The sequence below is a fragment of the Lissotriton helveticus genome, chromosome 1_1 (assembly GCF_964261635.1).
Source record: "Lissotriton helveticus chromosome 1_1, aLisHel1.1, whole genome shotgun sequence".
In the NCBI taxonomy this organism is placed as follows: Eukaryota; Metazoa; Chordata; class Amphibia; order Caudata; family Salamandridae; genus Lissotriton; species Lissotriton helveticus.
Genome location: NC_136057.1, coordinates 1,468,259,505 through 1,468,279,714, shown reverse-complemented (window position 1 = coordinate 1,468,279,714; position 20,210 = coordinate 1,468,259,505). Strand labels below are relative to the sequence as shown.

At 43.6% G+C, this 20,210-nt stretch overlaps 1 protein-coding gene across 1 annotated transcript in view; it reads left to right on the top strand.

The window, feature by feature from the left end:
* The window catches only part of ESYT1 (extended synaptotagmin 1), a 433,655-nt gene that overhangs the window by 370,165 nt on the left and 43,280 nt on the right, over positions 1 to 20,210 (top strand). Inside the window, exons 27-28 of the mRNA XM_078686263.1 lie at positions 18,743 to 18,841; positions 19,533 to 19,664. Coding sequence (XP_078542389.1) covers positions 18,743 to 18,841; positions 19,533 to 19,664 — 231 coding nt within the window. The remainder of the gene's footprint in view (positions 1 to 18,742; positions 18,842 to 19,532; positions 19,665 to 20,210) is intronic.

The window sequence follows — 20,210 nt, the reverse complement described above, 5'->3', positions numbered from 1 at the left end:
AAACATTTCCAAGGGGCAGTCATTCCTAGAACCAATTCCACAAGTGGTGCTAACAGTGGATGCATTGCTCACCGGATGGGGAGCGCATATGGACAAATATACAGTACAGGGAAGATGGAGTGTACAGCAAAAAAGACTGCACATCAACCATCTAGAACTACTAGCAGTGTTTCTAGCATTAAAAGCTTTTCAAATGCAGATTATCAGCAAAGCAGCCCTGATCAGAACAGACAACATGACAGCAATGTATTATATTCAAAAACAGGGGGGGACACACTCTCTCCAACTATCCAGACTAGCGCAGTAAATTTGGAGATGGGCCATTCCTCAAAACATCTATCTGTTAGCCGAACGCCTTCCAGGAGTTCAAAATCAGATAGCAGAGATCTTAAGCAGGGAGTCAGAACAAATACACGAATGGGAACTGCCCGACCAAATACTGCAGCCATTCTTCCAAAGATGGGGACAACCAGAGATAGATCTCTTTGGCACTCATCAGAACGCAAAATGCCAAAGCTTCGCATCCAGGTACCCGCACCACCTGTCGCAGGGCAATGCATTATGGATAAATTGGTCCAACAAATTTGCATACGCTTTTCCCCCTCTCCCACTAATTCCATTGGTGGTTCGAAAACTGCAACCACATTCAATGACCATGATACTAGTAGCACCCACGTGGGCACGACAGCCGTGGTACACCACGCTCCTGCAACTCTCACAGGTGCCACATCAAAAATTAAGAATCCTACCCATGCACCTTACACAGAACCATGGAGAAATTATGCACCCAGATCCCAAACAAATGAACCTAGCGATCTGGCTCCTGAGGTCCTAGAATTTGGATACTTAGATTTACCTCCAAACTGTATGGAAATCATTAAGCAAGCAAGACGTCCCACCACCAGAGCATGCTATGCAGCAAAGTGGAAAAGGTTTGCTGTATACTGTAACAGTAACAACATCAACCCTCTGGACGCATCCACAAAAAATATTATTTGCTACTTACTACACTTACATCAATGTAACCTTGCTTACACCTCCATTAGAGTACATCTTGCAGCTATAGCAGCGTACCTGCAAAACAGGCAACATCTATCCCTGTTTAGAGTGCCAGCAATTAAAGCCTTCATGGAAGGCCTCAAAAGAGTCATTCCACCAAGACTGCCACCTTCCCCAGTCTGGAATCTCAACATAGTACTCACCAGACTAATGGGACCACCCTTTGAACCTATGCATAGGTGTGAAATACAATTCCTTACATGGAAGGTAGCCTTCCTTATAGCCATTACCTCCCTCAGGAGAGTCAGTGAATTACATGCATTGACAATACAAGAACCATTTCTACAGTTACACCAAAATAAAGTGGTTCTTAGAACAAACCCGAAATTCTTGCCTAAAGTAATTTCAGCATTCCACATCAATCAGCCAGTGGAACTACCAGTCTTTTTTCCAAAACCACAGACGGTAGCAGAGAGGGCCCTACATACATTAGATGTCAAAAGGGCAATATTGTATTACATAGAAGGAACTCAAACTTTCAGGAAAACTAAACAACTATTTGTAGTTTTTTCACCAACACATAAGGGCAATCCTATCTCTAAAGCAGGCATTGCCAGGTGGATTGTAAAATGTATACAAATATGTTACATGAAAGCAAAGAGAACATTAACTGTTCCTCCTAGAGCTCATTCTACACGTAAACTAGGGGCATCTATGGCATTCTTAGGAAACATTCCCCTAGATGACATATGTAAAGCAGCAACTTGGTCTACACCGCATACCTTCACAAAACACTACTGTGTTGATGTGCAGGCAACACAACAAGCAAGAGTGGGCCAGGCTGTACTAAAAGCTTTATTTCAAACTGTTGCAACAGACACTGGTGACCACCGCTAGGGAGGTAACTGCTGTATAATCTATTCATAAATGTACCATCTGCAGCCCATATGCCTCGAACGGAATATGCTACTTACCAGTATGCATCTGTTCTTGGCATAGAGGGCTGCAGAGTGGTACATGCCCTCCCTGCCTCCCCGGAAACCTGTGTCTGTTCCAACACTGTCTTATTTAGATACACTTACATGGGCATCTCTTTCTGTATTCTATCATACTACTCCATCTAACCCTACTATGGCAAAACAATCTAAGGATTGAGCCGATGCCCATGCGCACTAGCACCCAAGGGAGGAGTCATCAGTCTCGTGACTACAAAAGACTTCTCCAAGAGAAAAACAAGTGCAATCATCCGAGCCCAACACCAGATGGCGATCTATTCATAAATGTACCACTCTGCAGCCCTCTATGCCAAGAACAGATGCATACTGGTAAGTAGCATATTCCTTCTTTCGTCCTCTGCCGCTAGAGACTTCTGTCATTTCATATGCCGCTTTGTTGGGCTCAGATACCCACCTGAATTATAACAAAGGCTTAGGGCCTATTGTTCCCGTCTGAGCAGCTCATACATGTAAGTGTGCTGGAGCTTTGTGTGGTCCGTCTTGCCATGAAGTCCTTCCTCTCAACACACAGGGAGAGACAAAGGAAAAGGAGTTACTCAAGCATGCCCTACTCTAATATTACACTTCACAAAAGGTGCTTGGATCTATTTCCTATCACTATTGAAGCCCAGGACAATGTCCCTATCAATGTCCGACATCAAACAAGATGTTTGAGTAGTCACCTCCGTGGACTTCTTCAGATCTTGCAAGGAAGGTGAGGCAAAAGGCTATCTTATCTGATACATTTGGTGCGGTAAACAACCATTACAAAGCAGATGTTGCAACACGTTGCCATTTTACGCGGTTGTTACAAAGCAAATGGCATTGCATTGCATGCCATTACAACGCACATTTTTACCATGCATATGCCTTTACAACGCATGCCTTTACCATGAATTTTGTTATAAAGGCATGCATGGTAAAGGGATATGCGTTCAAATGTAAGTATTAGATAAGTATGGGTTTTTAGGGTTTAGGGTGAATATGGGTTTTGTGGAGCCAAGGGTAATTTTGGGGTTCAGGGGGAGTATGGGTTTTGAGGTGGAAAGGGTAATTTTAGGGTTTAGGGGTTATGGGTATTGGGGTGATAAGGGTAAGTTTAGTATTTTAGTGGGGTATGGGTACTGGGGTAGTAAGAGTAATTTTAGGGTTTTAGTGGGGTATGGAAATTCGGGTAGTAAGGGTAATTTTTGTGTTTTAAGGGGTAATAAAATAAATATATAAATATATATATATATATATATTTTCCCAAAAAGTCTCCGAGCAAAGGAGCAATGCACCCTACAGGGCGGCCTCGGAACATCAGGCACGGAGCAGCCCGACCATTTCACATCCAACAAAGCACCACATGAGGCCCAATACCGGATTAAAGGCATTTATTGACAAGCTGAGCAGCGCAGAATGTCTCCTTTCCTTATGCTTTTCGGCCTCAGCCTTGGTCACAGGGGGAGAGAGTCATTTGCACAGTGCTTCGTGCGCGCTTTTTAAACTGTTCAAAGTCACGTGACAGGCATATACAATACAAGACCCATGATGCGTTGCACTGGTAATCAAAAATCATGTCAAATCTTAATAGATCGTTTTTTTCGATTTTTCCTTCAAGTGTCCAATTATATACAGTGCATGTTTCAATTGTAGTGGGGTAATAACTCACATTGTCACGTTGGTATTGTCTATTTGCATGGTGCTTACAATCCTTGATTGCTTGAAAAAAATGCCTCAGCTCCGGCACGATCAGAGTGAGAGAGTCCCCCTCTTTGAATCCCTTCCTTCAGCCGCTGTGCTTAAGCAGAATGGCATTCCTTAATAAGGATCACGGTGGATACACATATATATCTATATTTACTTACCTTAACCACTTTTATCAAGTGTATGCCTTTACCACACATGCCTTTGCGTTGTAATGGCATGAGTAGTAAAGGCATATGCGTGGTAAACGTTTGCGTTGTAATGGTAACACATTGTAACAACACTTGCGTTGTACCAACTGTGTTGTAATGGCATGCGATGTAATGGCATGCAATGTATCGTCATATATTCATTTGGTGCACCAAACAGCGATAGGAGGATGTTGTAAGTAGTTTCTGGCTTCACCTTTGACGAATGTGTGATTACAGGGGTAGACCACCCCTCTTCTAGACTATGATGCCATATGCCTTCTCAAATTGGGCAGCTCACATCAAACATGTATCAGATATGAGAGCCTTATGCCTCATCTTTCTTGCATGTTCTGAATACAGTTGTTAGGCAGGGAGTTTGCAGCCGCTGAAAAAGACCACTGACTAGTATTGCCCACTTATCTCAGTCAAAACATGTTGTTAATAGTGATGGGTGTCTGACTCATCATTGGCCCATGAAACTATTGTCATTATGAGTTTTTAATTATATCAAGGGTACCCTTAAAAGGATACTTTTGGGTATAGCTTTAGATATGTTTATAGAACATCTGCATCCCTGTATTGTCCTGTTTCAGAGAATATCTAGGAACTCCCTTCTTGGTTGAGTCTACTGAAGTGGTACTGTCCTACTTCATTGTGGGGGGCTACCTTTGATGAATCATGCCACAAAAGGTTGTGGGTGAGGCGACCCCTCAAACATCTTGTTTGATGCACGACATTGATAGGAACATGAACTCCTTCCTCCCTTCCATCTCAGGGAACACTGGTTAAGTTCTGTCCGACAACAATAACGCTGTCCATTATTTCATCACATAAGGCAGTGTAGTGGTCTTAGACCCTGTGTTGGGAGAAAATCCTTCTGTGGAGGCAAGCCAACAATAGGGCTTTCAAGGTGAGTGTGTATGATATAAAAACACACAAGATGATGGACGGAATGTTGCACAATGGCAAAACATTCACCCCCAGTCACAGATCTGGGTTTAATCCATCGTTATCTGAACTGGGGTGGTGTGGTGAGCAAAATAACGATGGATTAAACCCAGATATGTGACTGGGGGTGAAGGTTTTGCCATTGTGCAACATTCCGTCCATCAATTGTTGGTTTTGCATGTGTATGATATAAGGCATTTCTTTCTTGGGGACTATTAGTAGAAACTTCATCCTGAGGTGATGGAAACAACCTTTTCCAGATCTCTTTTCCACGGCCCAGCACAGGAACTGTTGTCAGTTTTGGTTCCTCTGGATTTTCCCCTCTTTTTGATACATTTATTCCCATGGTCTTCTTTAGGTATTCCTACTGATCACTGTTGTGTCAATGTCCTAAGAAGATACAAGACAATTGAGCCCAACTGATTCTGATCACCCCAGACTGATTGAGGAGGTTTTGATATGCCGATCTTTTGGAGCTCAACACTCAGCCTTTTCTTCCTCACACACAGGCTGGACCTGCTTTCCTAGAAGGGTGGTAGATTCATCCTCCCAGTCCTCTGACGCCGCAGCCACATATGTGGAGATTGATCAGGTCCTGCTAGTCATGTTTGCCACCAAAGGCTGCACTCGTCATCTTGTTTGCCAAGAAACCCACCACAAAATCCATTTTTGCAGGCTGCTGGAATAAGTTTGTGAAACGGTGAAGGTTCGAAGCAATGTTCCCTCTAATTTTCCTTTACCTATGTGTGACAGCAAATGGCCTCTGTGCACTGCAGCCAAGGCAATGTGCGTCAAAGACCTGCGACAACTCACTAAGCAAGCCAGCGAGCAACTAGAATCACTGGCATTTAGCAGATGTGATATCACTTATCATTTAATCTAAGATGACACACAAGGTTGCGCCCTTGCCTGTCACTTACACCCTCAGCAGCCACCTATCGATGAGTGGATAGGGGGAAAGATCAGAAGTGGACACTACAGAAAGTTAGCAGATCGCTTATTATGTATTGGTTTGCAATTACAGTTATATAACACTAACTACCGCTGAAAAGGTGTTGAAGCGCTTTATGCCAGGCAGCACACTGCTCCGAAACCCAAGGTAAGTGATTGATTCAGGTGTTACTGGTCGTTGTCGGTATTGAGTTTAGTGTTGGTCTCTCAAGGAGACTATTCCATGCATTTTCCCATGTCATTGAGGTGGATTAAAATTAAGGCTCCCTGTTTTCCGTTATTACTGATTTTTACAGATAAATACAGACAGAAAACCATTTAGTTTGCTGTCTGTATACATTTTTAACCCCTTCCCTGTGGTGATAATTTCGCCGCTGTTTGGGGATTTAATTAGGGGGCGTAACCCCTTGCGTGCTCAAGACGGCCCCCGGCTGCCCTACGTCACGCTGGGCGTTTGCGCAGGACGGCCGGAGGCCGTCCGAACTCTGCCCACTAATTAATTCTCCAGCGCAGGTGCGGAATTCGCGCTGCGCTATGGAATCGGTGGCGTTCGGATGGCCCTCGACGTCCTGCGCAGGCCCAGCGTGACGTAGGACGCCCGGGGGCCGTCCGGAGCACACAAGTGGTTAAATGTGGATAAAAACGGAAATTGGGTGCTTTTTGAGTGATTCTAAATAAACTTTGCCATGACTGCCAGGCCAATAACTGTGTGGATTGATAGGTAAGGGGGTTATAAAAAAGGAATTTTAGTAAAGAGGCATAAACAGCAGTAGATATGCACAAGGCTGATACTGAAATGTGTATATTTTCACATAAGTCCATTGATTTAACTTCTGCAGGTGTTCATATCACTGAAACCTGGCAGGAATTCAAGCATGCGGTCCCGGGGAGGTTCCGAGTAGGTACTTCGTGCGATTTCACCGGCTAGGAACAGTGTGTCCCAAAAGTGAAATTGACCCCCCAGCGAGACCATGAAGTGTCATTTTGCACTTTGCTAACACCATCTATTTAAGAGGAACGTATGTATTTCTAATATGAATGCATGCTAAGATTACTATTTTATTGCTGTATATCCACTGTTCCCAGACTTTGGGATATAGGAGTGGCATATACAGGGCTGGTCCGTGTATGGTCCCGAAGAAATGCTAGGGGTAGCATGAAACATGTCGACCATATTGATCACTGAGTCAATCACATTATAGGTTGCCCTACAGTGACACTAACCCCACTTTTAACATACCTGCATAGGAGCTAAATAAATTGGTTAGGTCCACTAAGCACAGTATTTTTAATAACTCACACACACCCACTCCACCACTATTTTCTGCACCACAAATAGTCATTCACTCTGAAGTGCTCCTGCGTAGTTCGCGAGTCGCAGCACGCCCCTTTTCGTAGAGAACTGGGATGGCCCCAATGATGAAGCATGTCACCGTGGGGCAACCCCGGTGAGTGAGGGGACACTAGAAAGAAATTTTTCTTGATAGGTACACAGATTCAGTGCAGTCACATAACTACACCAGAGCTAGGTCCTAGGATCCTATAGGTGGTATCCACACTTTTTGTACTGAACCCAAGGAGGACGACCTAGTCTCTACAATCCTCCTTCTCCCTCTGTTTCTCATAGGAATTCAAGCATGACTGCATATTTATTCCTTAAATAAATCTGGAAATATACCAGTTTCAGCTTTATTTTTTCACAAAATCCATAATAAATATGGATAAATACAGACGGAAATGTCCAAAAAATAAATAACATAAAACCGGGAGCCCTAATTAAAATTAGTATCAGTTAGGTTTGATCATTAGTGGCAGGTATGTACATGCAATTGGTTGATGGGATTAGTAGATGGGTGTGGCGGGATGGACGAAAACACGTAAGCTTTGGGTTGTGGTAACGCAGGCTTTATTGATTTTAACAAACGCCTTCGCTTGGGCACATTCCTATAGTAGGGGAGGGGTGGTTCGCTGTCTCGACGTGCTGGGGAACTCCTCTCTTTCCTCTGGTCCAGGCCTGGTTTTCCTCCCTCCCGTGGACTTCTGGGAGATGTAGTCGCCCTTGCTTCTGTCTTGAGGGCCGGTCTCAGCTCACATGAAAAGAAAAGAAAGGCTCCGAGTAAAGGGCTCTGATTCACTCAACGTGATAGGGAAGAGGGAGTGAGGAGACACACGTGAAAAGGGCAATACGGCGTGTCGATGGTGCTAGAAGGGAAATGGGGAACAGTGTAGGGATGACGGCGTCGGGTGCTCTAAGGAGGTTTAAAAGCTCTTCTACCCGCCCAGCCCACGATACGTTCACGTACCTGGCTGAGCCACACTTCCCTTGAAGTGCGGCTGGGCGAAGCGCCTTGTCGTTGGCCTCCTGGCTCCGCACTCGCTGGCCTCGTCTTTTCTGTGGCTTCTCCTTCCGTCTCTCGCTGTTCCCTGCTTGTTCTTCTTCTATTCTTCACGCCTCCTTCTCCTCTCCGCACCTCCTCGTCTTCTCCAGGTGATGAACACACCTCTCTCTCGGGAAAGCCGGCTTTTACTTCCGGAGAATCAGCTGACCAGGGGGCGTGTTCGGGCTCAAACTCCGTCCAGTTAAAGAAACAGTCCCCCTCCTCCTTGCGTTGGGCGGTCGAAGGGAAAAGAGACCCCCTCCTTTCCAGCCCTCTGGTTGCTGCAGTGGAGATAAAGAGGGGAACAGACATCGAGGGGGTGTTGATGAAGAGGGAACCCCTTCCGCCCCCTGGTCACAATGGGCTACAGCAAATTAGATATTGTCAAGTTGCAGGCTATGACTTTCTAAGAAGGAAAGATTGAGATGAGGTGTGGGCAATTTCCAAGAATACAATAACAGAAATTAAGAAAAATGTCCCCATGATTTACTCGGAGAGGAGGCATGCAGAGGATGGAAAGTACGGAGCTGGTCATTCAAAGGAAGAAAAGAGCGTAGATAATCAGAAGTTTTAATTCAAGGCCAAACTTTTCTTGCAGGATTTTAGACAAATAGAATACACTTTTGAGATAGCATGCACTTTGAGGATGGAAAACTGTAGAAAGAAATGTCATTATTTACATATAAGGTAGTGCTATATATTAGGCATTTTTGATAGTCCCGAAATTCAGTTGAACAGTCAGTCCGCTGCTATGCTACTATTGCTAGACCATTGTTCTCTATAGAGACCCTGTATAGATTAGGCTACCATAAAATTTCCAATGTTTAACAAGGGGTTGCATATTCGTCTACCTGACGGCTGCCATTTGATGAAAGTCGGGGAGAAGGGGTATAGCTGGAGTTTGTTTTTCAAGGTTGGGACGTTTCTACAGCAGGTCTGTCCTTTGTGTGTCCTTGATTGTTGCTTCAGGAAGGATGAGGAAAGCCAGGTGCTGAGAACTCATACTTGTCGGAGCCCATGTTGTGGGTGTTCTAACTAGGAGCCAGCCCCAATGATTCCTGGTGTGAGAAACATGGCTTTGGACAAAGGATGTTTCATGAGAGGAGCCTGGGAAAGACAGTAGAAGCAGTGCTTAATTTGAGCCAGTGGATGTTGGTAGGAGCCACCAGCACTCAGCTTTGGGGACTAGCACTTACATTTATATATCAGCCATGTACGTCGAGATGCAAGAGAGGGGAAAAACACACAAAGGCTAAAGACGGAGGAAGAGAGCAGAAAACATCAGAAAGGGAAAAGGGAGGAACTGTCAAGAATGAAATAAAGGGAAATGGAGTTTCTCGTAGTTGATTAAGGAGTCAGGAGGTGGATTTAACACTAAGAAGTCTGGGTATGCTGCACAGCGACATGAGAATCAGTCACGGGCTTCTGAGCAGAGCTTTGGGCACCAGTGTTAATTTTGTTTAATAAATGAGTACTGCATAGAAGTCCCAAGCTACCACAGAGCTCACGTAGGGAAAGGAGCAATTCATGCAGAGTACAAGGCATGAGGTTTGGTGTACAAGATTTAATGTTTTCTGTTAGGAAAGAAATCATTTACATGTGCAGGAGGTAAATATGCTACCTGTGTACTGTGAGAAGTCTCTACCTCTTGGCACTAAAACTACAAAAAGAAAACAAAGATTAGGCAAGGAGAACAGTAAGCTTAGGCCTTGAGTTCTGATTTAGTTTTGGGCTTCATTTAAATCTTTTAACAGACAGGCTCTATAAGCATTGCATTATATTCTAATGTCAGTCAGTCAGTCAAAAGTACTTGATTCGGTTAATTTAAAACCATAAAAGCATACTATACAATACATAAAATAAGTTGTAAAACCATGAATCACAATAAAAAGTTTCAGACATTGGATGCATATCAAACAGATAATTAATTCTTTTTTGGATGTTTTCTTAAAACCACTGGTCTAATTAAAGACATGATTAAATGTAATTAATTCAAACTAGATCATGAGAATCAGTTGCCTTTTTCTTGATTTTCCTCCTCAATCTAACTGCTGCGGTAAGAAAGCTAGCTATACTAAAGGTCTCCCACACATTAGATAGCAGCTGCAAATAGAGAAGTGCTGGCTTGACTTGCAAGAAACCTTTATCTTTTAAAATTGGGAGAAAAAAACGCTTCCAAATGTCCAAAAAATGCTCACAAAAAAGATAAAGTGCATTGTGTCTTGGGTAGAAAAGCCGTCACAGGAACATACCCCCAAATCCTCCACCTTTTTCCATCCCGGAGGATCAGCGAGGAGGAAATGAAGTTGATTCAACCTGAATCTTACCAGAAAAAAACGGTGGTTGGGGTTTGTAACAGTATTCAGGTATGGTTCAATTGCACAAGATGTTATTAACAATTGGTGAGCTCTTACGGTTGGTTTTACCAACTCCTTTTCTTCTCTATCCATGGTAGCCATTAACAAATATGAATCCTTCGCCCATTTCATATCCCCTTTCACCAACTTATCAGGCGAGTTAAATATCTCTGGTCGACCCAATTTCCCTGTCAGCCTATGGACATAACTCAGCTAGGGGATACGATTCGCTTGATCAAGAGCCAGGCAGTCTCTTCATACTTCACAGTTCAACTCTAATTCAGGGTTTAACCAAGTAGAGATCCACTTCAGGAGAGGTGCAATAGCAATGAAATCCTCCAGAAAGCCAGCTCCAAACTCCTGATGGACAATGTAGCCAGACGTGGATTGTGAGACAGACAGAAGTTTTTTTTAAAACTTCTTCTCGACAACTTGAATTTCCTTTGCGTTCCTAATATCCCAGATATCCGCGCCATACATCGCGAGGGAGATGCATTTCATTCCATATATTTTTTAAAGGGCTTGCATTGGTCTGGCCCCTAGTCTACGTGCAAAGCCCAGGACAGCTGATGTAGATCTGGCCAGAACATTTCACCACCCCCTTTTCCCAAAATCGCTTTTATCCACACTATGTGTGGGAGGGTATGCTCAGACGTGAGTCCCTTGCTCATTGCACCATCAGGATTCAAGCCAGCCGGGCCGACGAAGGCTGTGATGCCAGAAACCGGTCCCCGGAAGCTTGTTTCCTTCCCAGTATAAGAATTGGCTTGGTAGTTTGGTTTGCCCTGTTCCCATCATGCACTGGGACAGGAACAGACTAATTTGCATATAGCCAGGTTCTGAGCTGGTATGGTGCATTGAGCTAAAAAACGGTGACGGATTAAAACCATGATCTCTTGACTTGGTAAGAGTATTCTGCATCATTCAGAAACTCTGTCCATCACCACCCCCTTTTTCCAAAATCGCTTTTATCCACACATAGGGGCCGATTATGATAGAGGATTTTCCGCCTCCTCCGGGGCGGCGGAAGCCACCTCCGGCCCGGAGGAGGCGGAAAATCCTCTGCGGAGTCACCAAAGACCCACCGCCGCATTACGATGGCTGGTGGGTCTTGGATTCTGTCCGCTGCTTTTCCGCCGCGGTCGGATTACAACCGCGGCGGAAAAGCTCTCCTTTGGCTGGCAGTGTCTATCAGACACCGTCAGCCAAATTAGGAAGCATTAGTATACATGCTTTTCCGCGGCGGTTTTTCCGCCGTGGAAAAGCATGTGTACTTTTGCTTTTGGGGGCCCGTTGCGGGCCCCCAGGGCGTAGGCGGGTGGGGGGTGCACATGGGGGGTACCTATGGTACCCCCCAGCATTTACATGCACAAAGCGGCAGGCACCGCACGGTGCCTGCCGCTTTGTGCATGTAAATGTTACACATGCACTTTTAACATTGCGGCGGGTGCTGCTTGAAGCAGCAACCGCCGCAATGTTAAATATCCAGGATGTGACCGCCAGGGTGGCGGTCACATCCTGATTTGCATGGAGGGACCTCCGCAGTCCATGCGGACGGTCCCTCCACCTCTGGGATGGCGGACGGACGCAAGTCCGTCCGCCATCCTAATCTGCCCCTATGTGTGGGAGGGTATGCTCAGACGTGAGTCCCTTGCTCATTGCACCATCAGGATTCAAGCAAGCCGGGCCGACGAAGGCTGTGATGCCAGAAACCGGTCCCCGGAAGCTTGTTTCCTTCCCAGTATAAGAATTGGCTTGGTAGTTTGGTTTGCCCTGTTCCCATCATGCACTGGGACAGGAACAGACTAATTTGCATATAGCCAGGTTCTGAGCTGGGATGGTGCATTGAGCTAAAAAACGGTGATGGATTAAAACCATGATCTCTTGACTTGGTAAGAGTATTCTGCATCATTCAGAAACTCTGTCCATCACCACCCCCTTTTTCCAAAATCGCTTTTATCCACACTATGTGTGGGAGGGTATGCTCAGACGTGAGTCCCTTGCTCATTGCACCATCAGGATTCAAGCAAGCCCGGCCGACGAAGGCTGTGATGCCAGAAACCGGTCCCCGGAAGCTTGTTTCCTTCCCAGTATAAGAATTGGCTTGGTAGTTTGGTTTGCCCTGTTCCCATCATGCACTGGGACAGGAACAGACTAATTTGCATATAGCCAGGTTCTGAGCTGGGATGGTGCATTGAGCTAAAAAACGGTGATGGATTAAAACCATGATCTCTTGACTTGGTAAGAGTATGCTGCATCATTCAGAAACTCTGTCCATCACCACCCCCTTTTTCCAAAATCAGAACATTTCTTTTGGCATGTATTTGCGGGGTCCATGTACCTTGATCGTCAAAAATAATTCCTCGATAGGGAAAGGTAGAGTCCTAGTAAGCACATTGCCCTCGCAGTGAAAAGTTTTAACCCTTTTCGGTTTGCAACCAGTTATCATAATATGGGATTTAGAAAAATTGACACTGAGGTCTAAGGATTTCATAAAAGCAGCGAAGGAATTTAAAAGAAGTTGTAACCCTACCGCCGTTTGTGCTAGAAGGGCGACATCGTCCGCATAGAGGAGTGCTGGGATCAGGCATTCCCCTACACGCAGATATCTTTGCATACTTCACCTAAGACTTGGTCCAGGTTATTAATATACAGGGTGAAGAGTAAAGGGGCCAAGATGCACCCCTGCCTAACACCATTGGCAATACGTATTCCCCCGGTGCAATTGCCCCTTTGATCATATCTCACAGTGGCAGTTAAATCCCTATGCAGATCGGCGAGGAAATGGACAATATTTCTGTCTATACCTAGTTTGAGGAGCATAACCCATAATTTGGACCTATTCAGTCGGTCAAAGGCTGAGGAAAGGTCCAGAAATGCCAGATAGAGTGTACTCTTCTTGGCAACTGTATACTTCCCAATTAAAAGGTGTAAATTGAGGCATTAATCAGTTGTGCCCCTGCCTTTCCTGAATCCATATTGCAGATCTGATAGTGTTTTGGTTTCAGGTAGCCAACCCGTGAGTTTACTGAGTACCACCCTACCAAGCACCTTTACGACAGAATCAATAAGTGAAATGGGTCGATAACAACTGGGGTCCCCTCTGTTGCCCTTTTTGAAGATAGGCACTATTACTGACTCAGACCACGAACTAGGTGGACCTGATTTACAAGCCTTATTAAAAACATTAACCAGTATTTTCGACCATGTCTTTATGTCACATTTAAAAAGATCGACTGGGACACTCTCCGGTCCCGGGGCCTTATTGCTCATCATTTGGTTTATGGCCTCTGCTACATCTGGCTCTGTGAAGGTCGGGGTATAAGCCTCAATCTCAAATGTGGTGCCAGTGCGACCTTGGGTAACCTCATCATCATACACAGATTTAAAATGATTGTACCAGGCCTGCTCCTGGATACTACAATCAAGGGGATTTTTAATAGAGTCTTGGAAAAAGGGTTTATTGACAACTTCCCAAAATTTGGCACTATTTTTGATAACGTCAATAGATAATAACTTGTTCCAAGCCTCATTTCTATTCTCCATTTTCCGTTTTGTTAGAGCCACTTTATAGCTTTTCCTTAGTGCTGCTATGGTGGATTTATCTGGTGGATTTGTTTTGAAAGCTGCCAGCAGCTTACGATGGGCTACTGAACAGTTACGGTCAAACCATCTCTCCCCTTTTATTGGCTGCTCCTTACAGGGCCGCATGAGATCAGAGGCTATCTGAGTGCAAATGTTGGTATAGGCCGTAAGGACATCAACATCCGCACAGCTTTCATTTAAACAGGTAAGCATCTCACATCCGGCCTCAACCAATAAATTGACCTGGAAATCCTGCGGCACAACCAGGCACCATTTGATTCTACGGGCCTGGTCTGTAGGCCGTATATCTAAAAAAACTGTGGTTCTATTGGTTTTCTCGAGTTTCTTAAGTCCATCCGCCAAAGTCAAAATGACTGGATTGTGGTCACTAAACGTGGACCTAGTGATCAGCGCTGCACTAATAAAAATATAATCGATAATTGAGCGCATACCCTTACCCTTAAAAGTTGGAACAACTATGCCATCATTAAATTTGTTGGGATAAGTTAAGCCACTGTCTACCAACAGTTCCTCCAAGAAAACTCCCTGCGTGGAGTGTTCAAAGTGTGTCTCTGCTTGATCTGCTGGGCCAAGGCTATCCCAAACATAACAGTTTTGATTGCAACAATGTACATTAAAATCACCTAAAACAATAACCGAATAAGAAGCAATTTGTTTCTCGTTATATGATTCGAGAAAATTATACAAGCTAACAAAGTGTTCATTTGTAAAAGCCCTATCAAAGGAATTATAGAAATTAACAATGAGGAGGGTTTGTGCATTAGTGAGGGCAATCTGTACAGCCAAACAATTAGGTGAGCCTGTTTCCAATTTGGTGTGGGTGCCTGCGATTTTCAAAGAAATCAGGGTCAGTAACCCACCCTTTGCCCTCCCTATTGCAGAGGGTGTCGCTGGTAACGAATAAGTGGTATAGCCATCCAAGCAAAAAAGATTGTTAATATCCCATGTTTCCTGAAGCCCAATGATGTCAGACTCACTTCAAAAATCCCTCCACCTAACATCATCTGACTTATTTTTCAGCCCCACAATGTTCCAACATAATATCTTCGCACCCTTGTAAGTTTCATTAAGTGATACCCCGCAGCTGTTGGTGGTGCTCAATGCTAAATTACCCTCAACTTGGTCAACCTTGCAGGATACGATCTTTTCAGGTAAAGCTGGTGGACCCAGTCAATCTATGTCCTCCAGATTTGTAAATGACTCAAATCTATTATAGGTAGGTATGGTATACTCATACATTCCCTGGGATTGTGTTAATGCCATACATTAAGCCCTTCCTATTGCCATTGGGGGTGTATTTCGATAGATGAACCCTAAAGGTAGAATGTTAATACCTTCCCCACTCAGGTGCCTTGTACCAACCCTATCTAGAATCATTTTCACTATCTGGGGAGACCCAAAATTCAGCACCACGCAATCACCTCTACTGCTTTTAGTAGAATTCCCTATCCAAGCAATCCTGCGAGTCATTTTAAATTCTTGGAATAATCGACTACCCAACCCTGTTGTGGTATTTAAATGGTGAAGAGCCTTATTCCTATGTGAAACCCAATGTTCCTCCATTCCAGGTTGTAAGGGGGTACGTTCGACAATATAATGGTAATTGGCGTGGCGTTCTAATTCTAATGTATTGAGGGGGGAAGCATCTGATCTTTTAAGATGACTTCCTTTTCAGTCATCAGTGTTTTGTTCTCAAACATCAAATCTTCTGCTTAATCCTAAGCCTGAAAGATGATACATTAATGAAAGTTCAGTATTATTCAGTACTATCTCGTTTTAACTCATTTGATATAGTGCTAACATTTTTACAGCATTTAGAAATGTTTTCCCAGATTCCAAATTCTGTTCTAAGTTCTTCTGATAGGGCCTTCCATATTGTATGTTCCCATTTTGCTTTTATTGTCTGAATTCTGCGGGATATAGTTTGTCTGAATAATTTATAGTATTTTCTCTAAACAGTATTGGGGGTTCCCAAGGTGCAGGCCAGCACAAAATAGCACTGCATTGGTACTAGCTACCAACTCTGCAAAAGATAATGAAAGTACAGTAGTTTTTAGTAGATTAAATCAAAGTTTTTGGATATAGCGAAACTTGAATTGGCCTCTTGATCTTTAAGAATCAGATATCACAGCTTTGTGTCTGATCATACATTGACAGTTTTCTCCAGAATGCTTAGGCTTATAAAACCAAATAGTAAGGTAAGCCTGGAGTAGCTCACAAAGATGTATTCTGAAACTTCTGTCAATCAGTTCCATCTTAAAGCTTTATTATAGTATTTGGCTAACTCCTGTAAAGCAACCATTACCCCATATCTCTTATCTTCTCTCTCTTTCTTTCTCTCTACTTAAAGGACATGTGAGAGATGTGGATTGGGCATGTGTGCCAGGCTTCCAGTTTGCTTTTAAAAGTTATCCGCTACCATGCCAATATAGACCTTCCCTGGGGCTAAGGTCACCAGGTCCAGGAGTCACTTTCAAAAGAGAACTGTGCTACTGCATCACTAGTTTTCCAGAAAGCTTTGGCAGGTATCTGGACTGAATCATTATGTGCACCCTGAGAACAGCATTTATGCAACAGGTTCACTTTTATCCATCATGTTTTTCCGCCCAGGTTCAGTAGGCAATGCTTTCCATTTTCCAGGGTGTCATGGTTCTATCTATGCCTCTCACTTGTTTACAACTCCTTTAGACATATCCCAGACCGTCAGTGATCACACTTTGTTCATTCTACTGGTCTAGCGGTGTTGGTATGACCCTCCCTGGCTTGGTTCATGATAAAGCTAGACCTGATTCCCAATTATACTTTTACTTGTGGATAGCAAGGGATTTTTGCATCCTGTCCTGCTGAATGGGTCGCTTTTTCTGTCTGATGACCTTATTTCTGTGAGTTTTGGAAGCCTGCAGTACATTTCTTTGAGGGGGGTCTTCATTTATTTTCTGAAATAGTCTCATGGAACCTCAGTCTATGTGTCAGCCGGATCTAGATGGTTTCACTTATGCTCATAAAGGCTCTGGAACTCATTTCTTCACTTTGTGTGGATATTGCAGATTTGCTGTACAATCTTTTGAATGAGAGTATTTTCATAGGATGAATAATAGTAATTTGCCATTCGTTTACTATCATATTGCTGGGTACTGGTGCAGCACACTTTGGTGGTTAGGTTTTTTAAAATAATTTTCACTAGCACAGATATTGGGCCCCATAGAGCGTAGAATTTCTCTTCCTTTGAGTAGCTTCTGTACCAATGAAGTGCTCTCAAGAAAGCATTTGGCATTGATGTTCACTGCTGGTAGCTTACAATAAATTGCAGACCCTTGGACAAATATTTAAAAGAGCACAAGGCAGCTGTGGAGGTCAATTGTTTGGGCTTTGAGAGCCAGGTCTATCTAGTTATTGGCTATCTTTCTTATCTGGTTGCAGAAGTATTGCTGTCACTCTTCGAATGTGTGAACAACACAAGTAAAGAACCTGATCCTTAAAACACTCTGACAAATACAGTCTTCACTGCAGTTTTGTAATACCTAGTTAAACTGCAGTCTTGGTTTGGTGGATTTGAGCGTTGGAGCCGTTTTGTATTCAAACTTTGTTGTTTGGGGCATGTTCACAGAGGTTAGATACCTAATTGAGCATTCATTCACTTCAACATTCTGCAAGGTTTACTGTAAGGAAATTGTTGCCCTTTTGCTTCTTCTGATGTTGGGGAAGGTTTTGTGGCTTTAAACATTCATCTTATTAAAGCCTTTCGGGATCTCTTGGAGCAACTGCCAAAACATCTTGAAGTAAATGACATAGGCTAACAAACACTCTTAGTTTTATTTTCAGTATGATACTTATACTTGCATGTTCTCATTCTGTTGTATTTTGTCTTCCCTTGTAGCTTAAAGGCATCTTTTGAAGGAAGTTGAGTCAGTTGGTAGGAGCCTGCTAGTGTTTTCCTTGCTTTGATTCTACTTGCTCAATCTAGAGGCTCTGGATCATTGCGTCTCCTCCAGCTTTCTTCATCAGGCATTATTCATCTCGAGAGGAGGTGTTATTTAGCGATGTTGCCAGACAGAGAAATAAAACGAGAATGAGGTGATAAAGCTTGACTGTGAGACAGGACAGTGGCACAGGCAGAGAAACCCAACATGTTCTCTTCTGCGGTTCTGCAAGCAAATTAAAGAGCTATTACAACTTAATCTGTGTCATTGCATTAATAAAATTCTGCCTCCTTCTATGCAAAAAGACATGATTTTGCTTTTAGACCAGGCCAACATATGTGTATTCCACATACATTCCAGCACTCTGACTGGTTATTCACTTGGAGAAAAGAATGCCAGCCCTTTAATCATTGCATGATGTATGTGTATTGCCACACTAAAGGTCTCATTTTTTAACTTCGACGAATTGACCAAAAAAAAAAGGTTTGGTAAGTAAATTGCTTGGTTTCTCTTTAATGCGCAACAACTGGCTGGAAATGGCTTGGCAAGGGGAATTATGGACAGGTGCATGGGATTCGTCGCCGCCACATAGTGCTCTGCTTTCTGCCGGAAACTTTAGGGGCCATCCCAATGCGAGAGTTGAAAGTAGAAAATTTCAAGTTCAAGGGGATAATGTGTGAATGGTAAATATTTGTCTTTTAATTACAGTGCTGCGGGTGCTGTGGATACGTCACTGGGAGAAATTCACCTTACTATCTATGTCCTTCCTGAGGAGAAGAAGCTAGTTGTCGTGGTTCATGCCTGCAGGTGATACACCAGTCCACATGCACATTTGCCCCCCTAAACACCTATAACTGTACTCAACATCTAACACAATGTCATGTATGCTTCTATTTGAAGCTGTGTGTGTTTTGAATGCCCTTCGAAACTCACTTGTGTTAAATGCAGTAATTGTAGTTACAAACTTTATCACGGATGTTGTCGTTTTTTTCAAAACCACCATCTTTAAAATGACCCTTCATGTGACAGGCCAAGTTTGAAGAAAATTCTGGGGTTGGTAAGGAGTTATTATCCAAATCAATTCAGTTCTTAACTGCTTGGGGTGGCAAGCGGTCACCCATGGAAAGTTCAGTGGGCCTTTGTTTCCTTATTTAGTCCTCGGTATCTTTTTAGAGGGGTAGCTTCTAAAGGGAAAAAGAGGGGACTTCCACCAGAGTACTATGATGTGGTGTATGTCATGTGCTCCCAAATCAAATCCCTTCAGACCGAGTTAGTCTGAAGCAACTGACTCCAGCCACCTTTATCATAGAGACTTAAGTAGTGTGCTTCCAGAAAAAACTCTACAAAGGACCATATTAATCCATATAAACATGCTGTCCTACTCCCTGTCTATCGTTTCTCATTACTTTATTTTCACTCACTTTTTCATGGTTACTCAGTTCCCTGTGATCCCTCACTAAATTTCATATCTTTTATTTCTTTGTCCGGTTTTACGCAGGAATCTGAGGTTGCCTAATAAAGAACTCCCTGATCCTTATGTTTCTATGGTTCTGCAACCAGACAAAAATCGTGTAACCAAGAGGAAAACGGCGGTCAAAAAGAAATCGCTGAACCCTGAGTACAAGGAAAAGTAAGTATTGATAATAGAGAGCAGAAGTGGTGAAGGGCTCTGAAAGTGCTTAAAACCTTGGCTATAGGGAGCCACATAGATTTGAAGAGTGTTGAAGTGGTTATGTTGGGAACAGACATTTAAGTTAATTGTGTGCTCTTTGCCCAGAGAAAAATGTACAACTGGAATTCGACAGAAGATCTTGAAAAGCTCATTTGAACAGGTGCCATGGCGCAGTGAGATTTTGGATGGCAGCTAACTCTCTAAAGTATTTAATTAACTTTGTGGTCAAGAAAGTCTAAGAATGCCACATACACATTGCAGCAGCCCATTGAGAACTCAATAGAAAAATCACACACTACCCCCATTCAATACACCTGCCAAAAGTGAAAAGTCTTACCCGCAACAACTCCCTGGCACTCATATCTGAAAGAAACAGGTTAGTATTAGATTCCTTACCTTGGAATATCCCCAGGCGTCAGACTGGATCCGGAAAATTTTGCATAGCAGTACCCATGCGCGTCGGTAGGCGTCGTCTGCAGCTCCGCGTCCGTTGTTGGCGCCGGG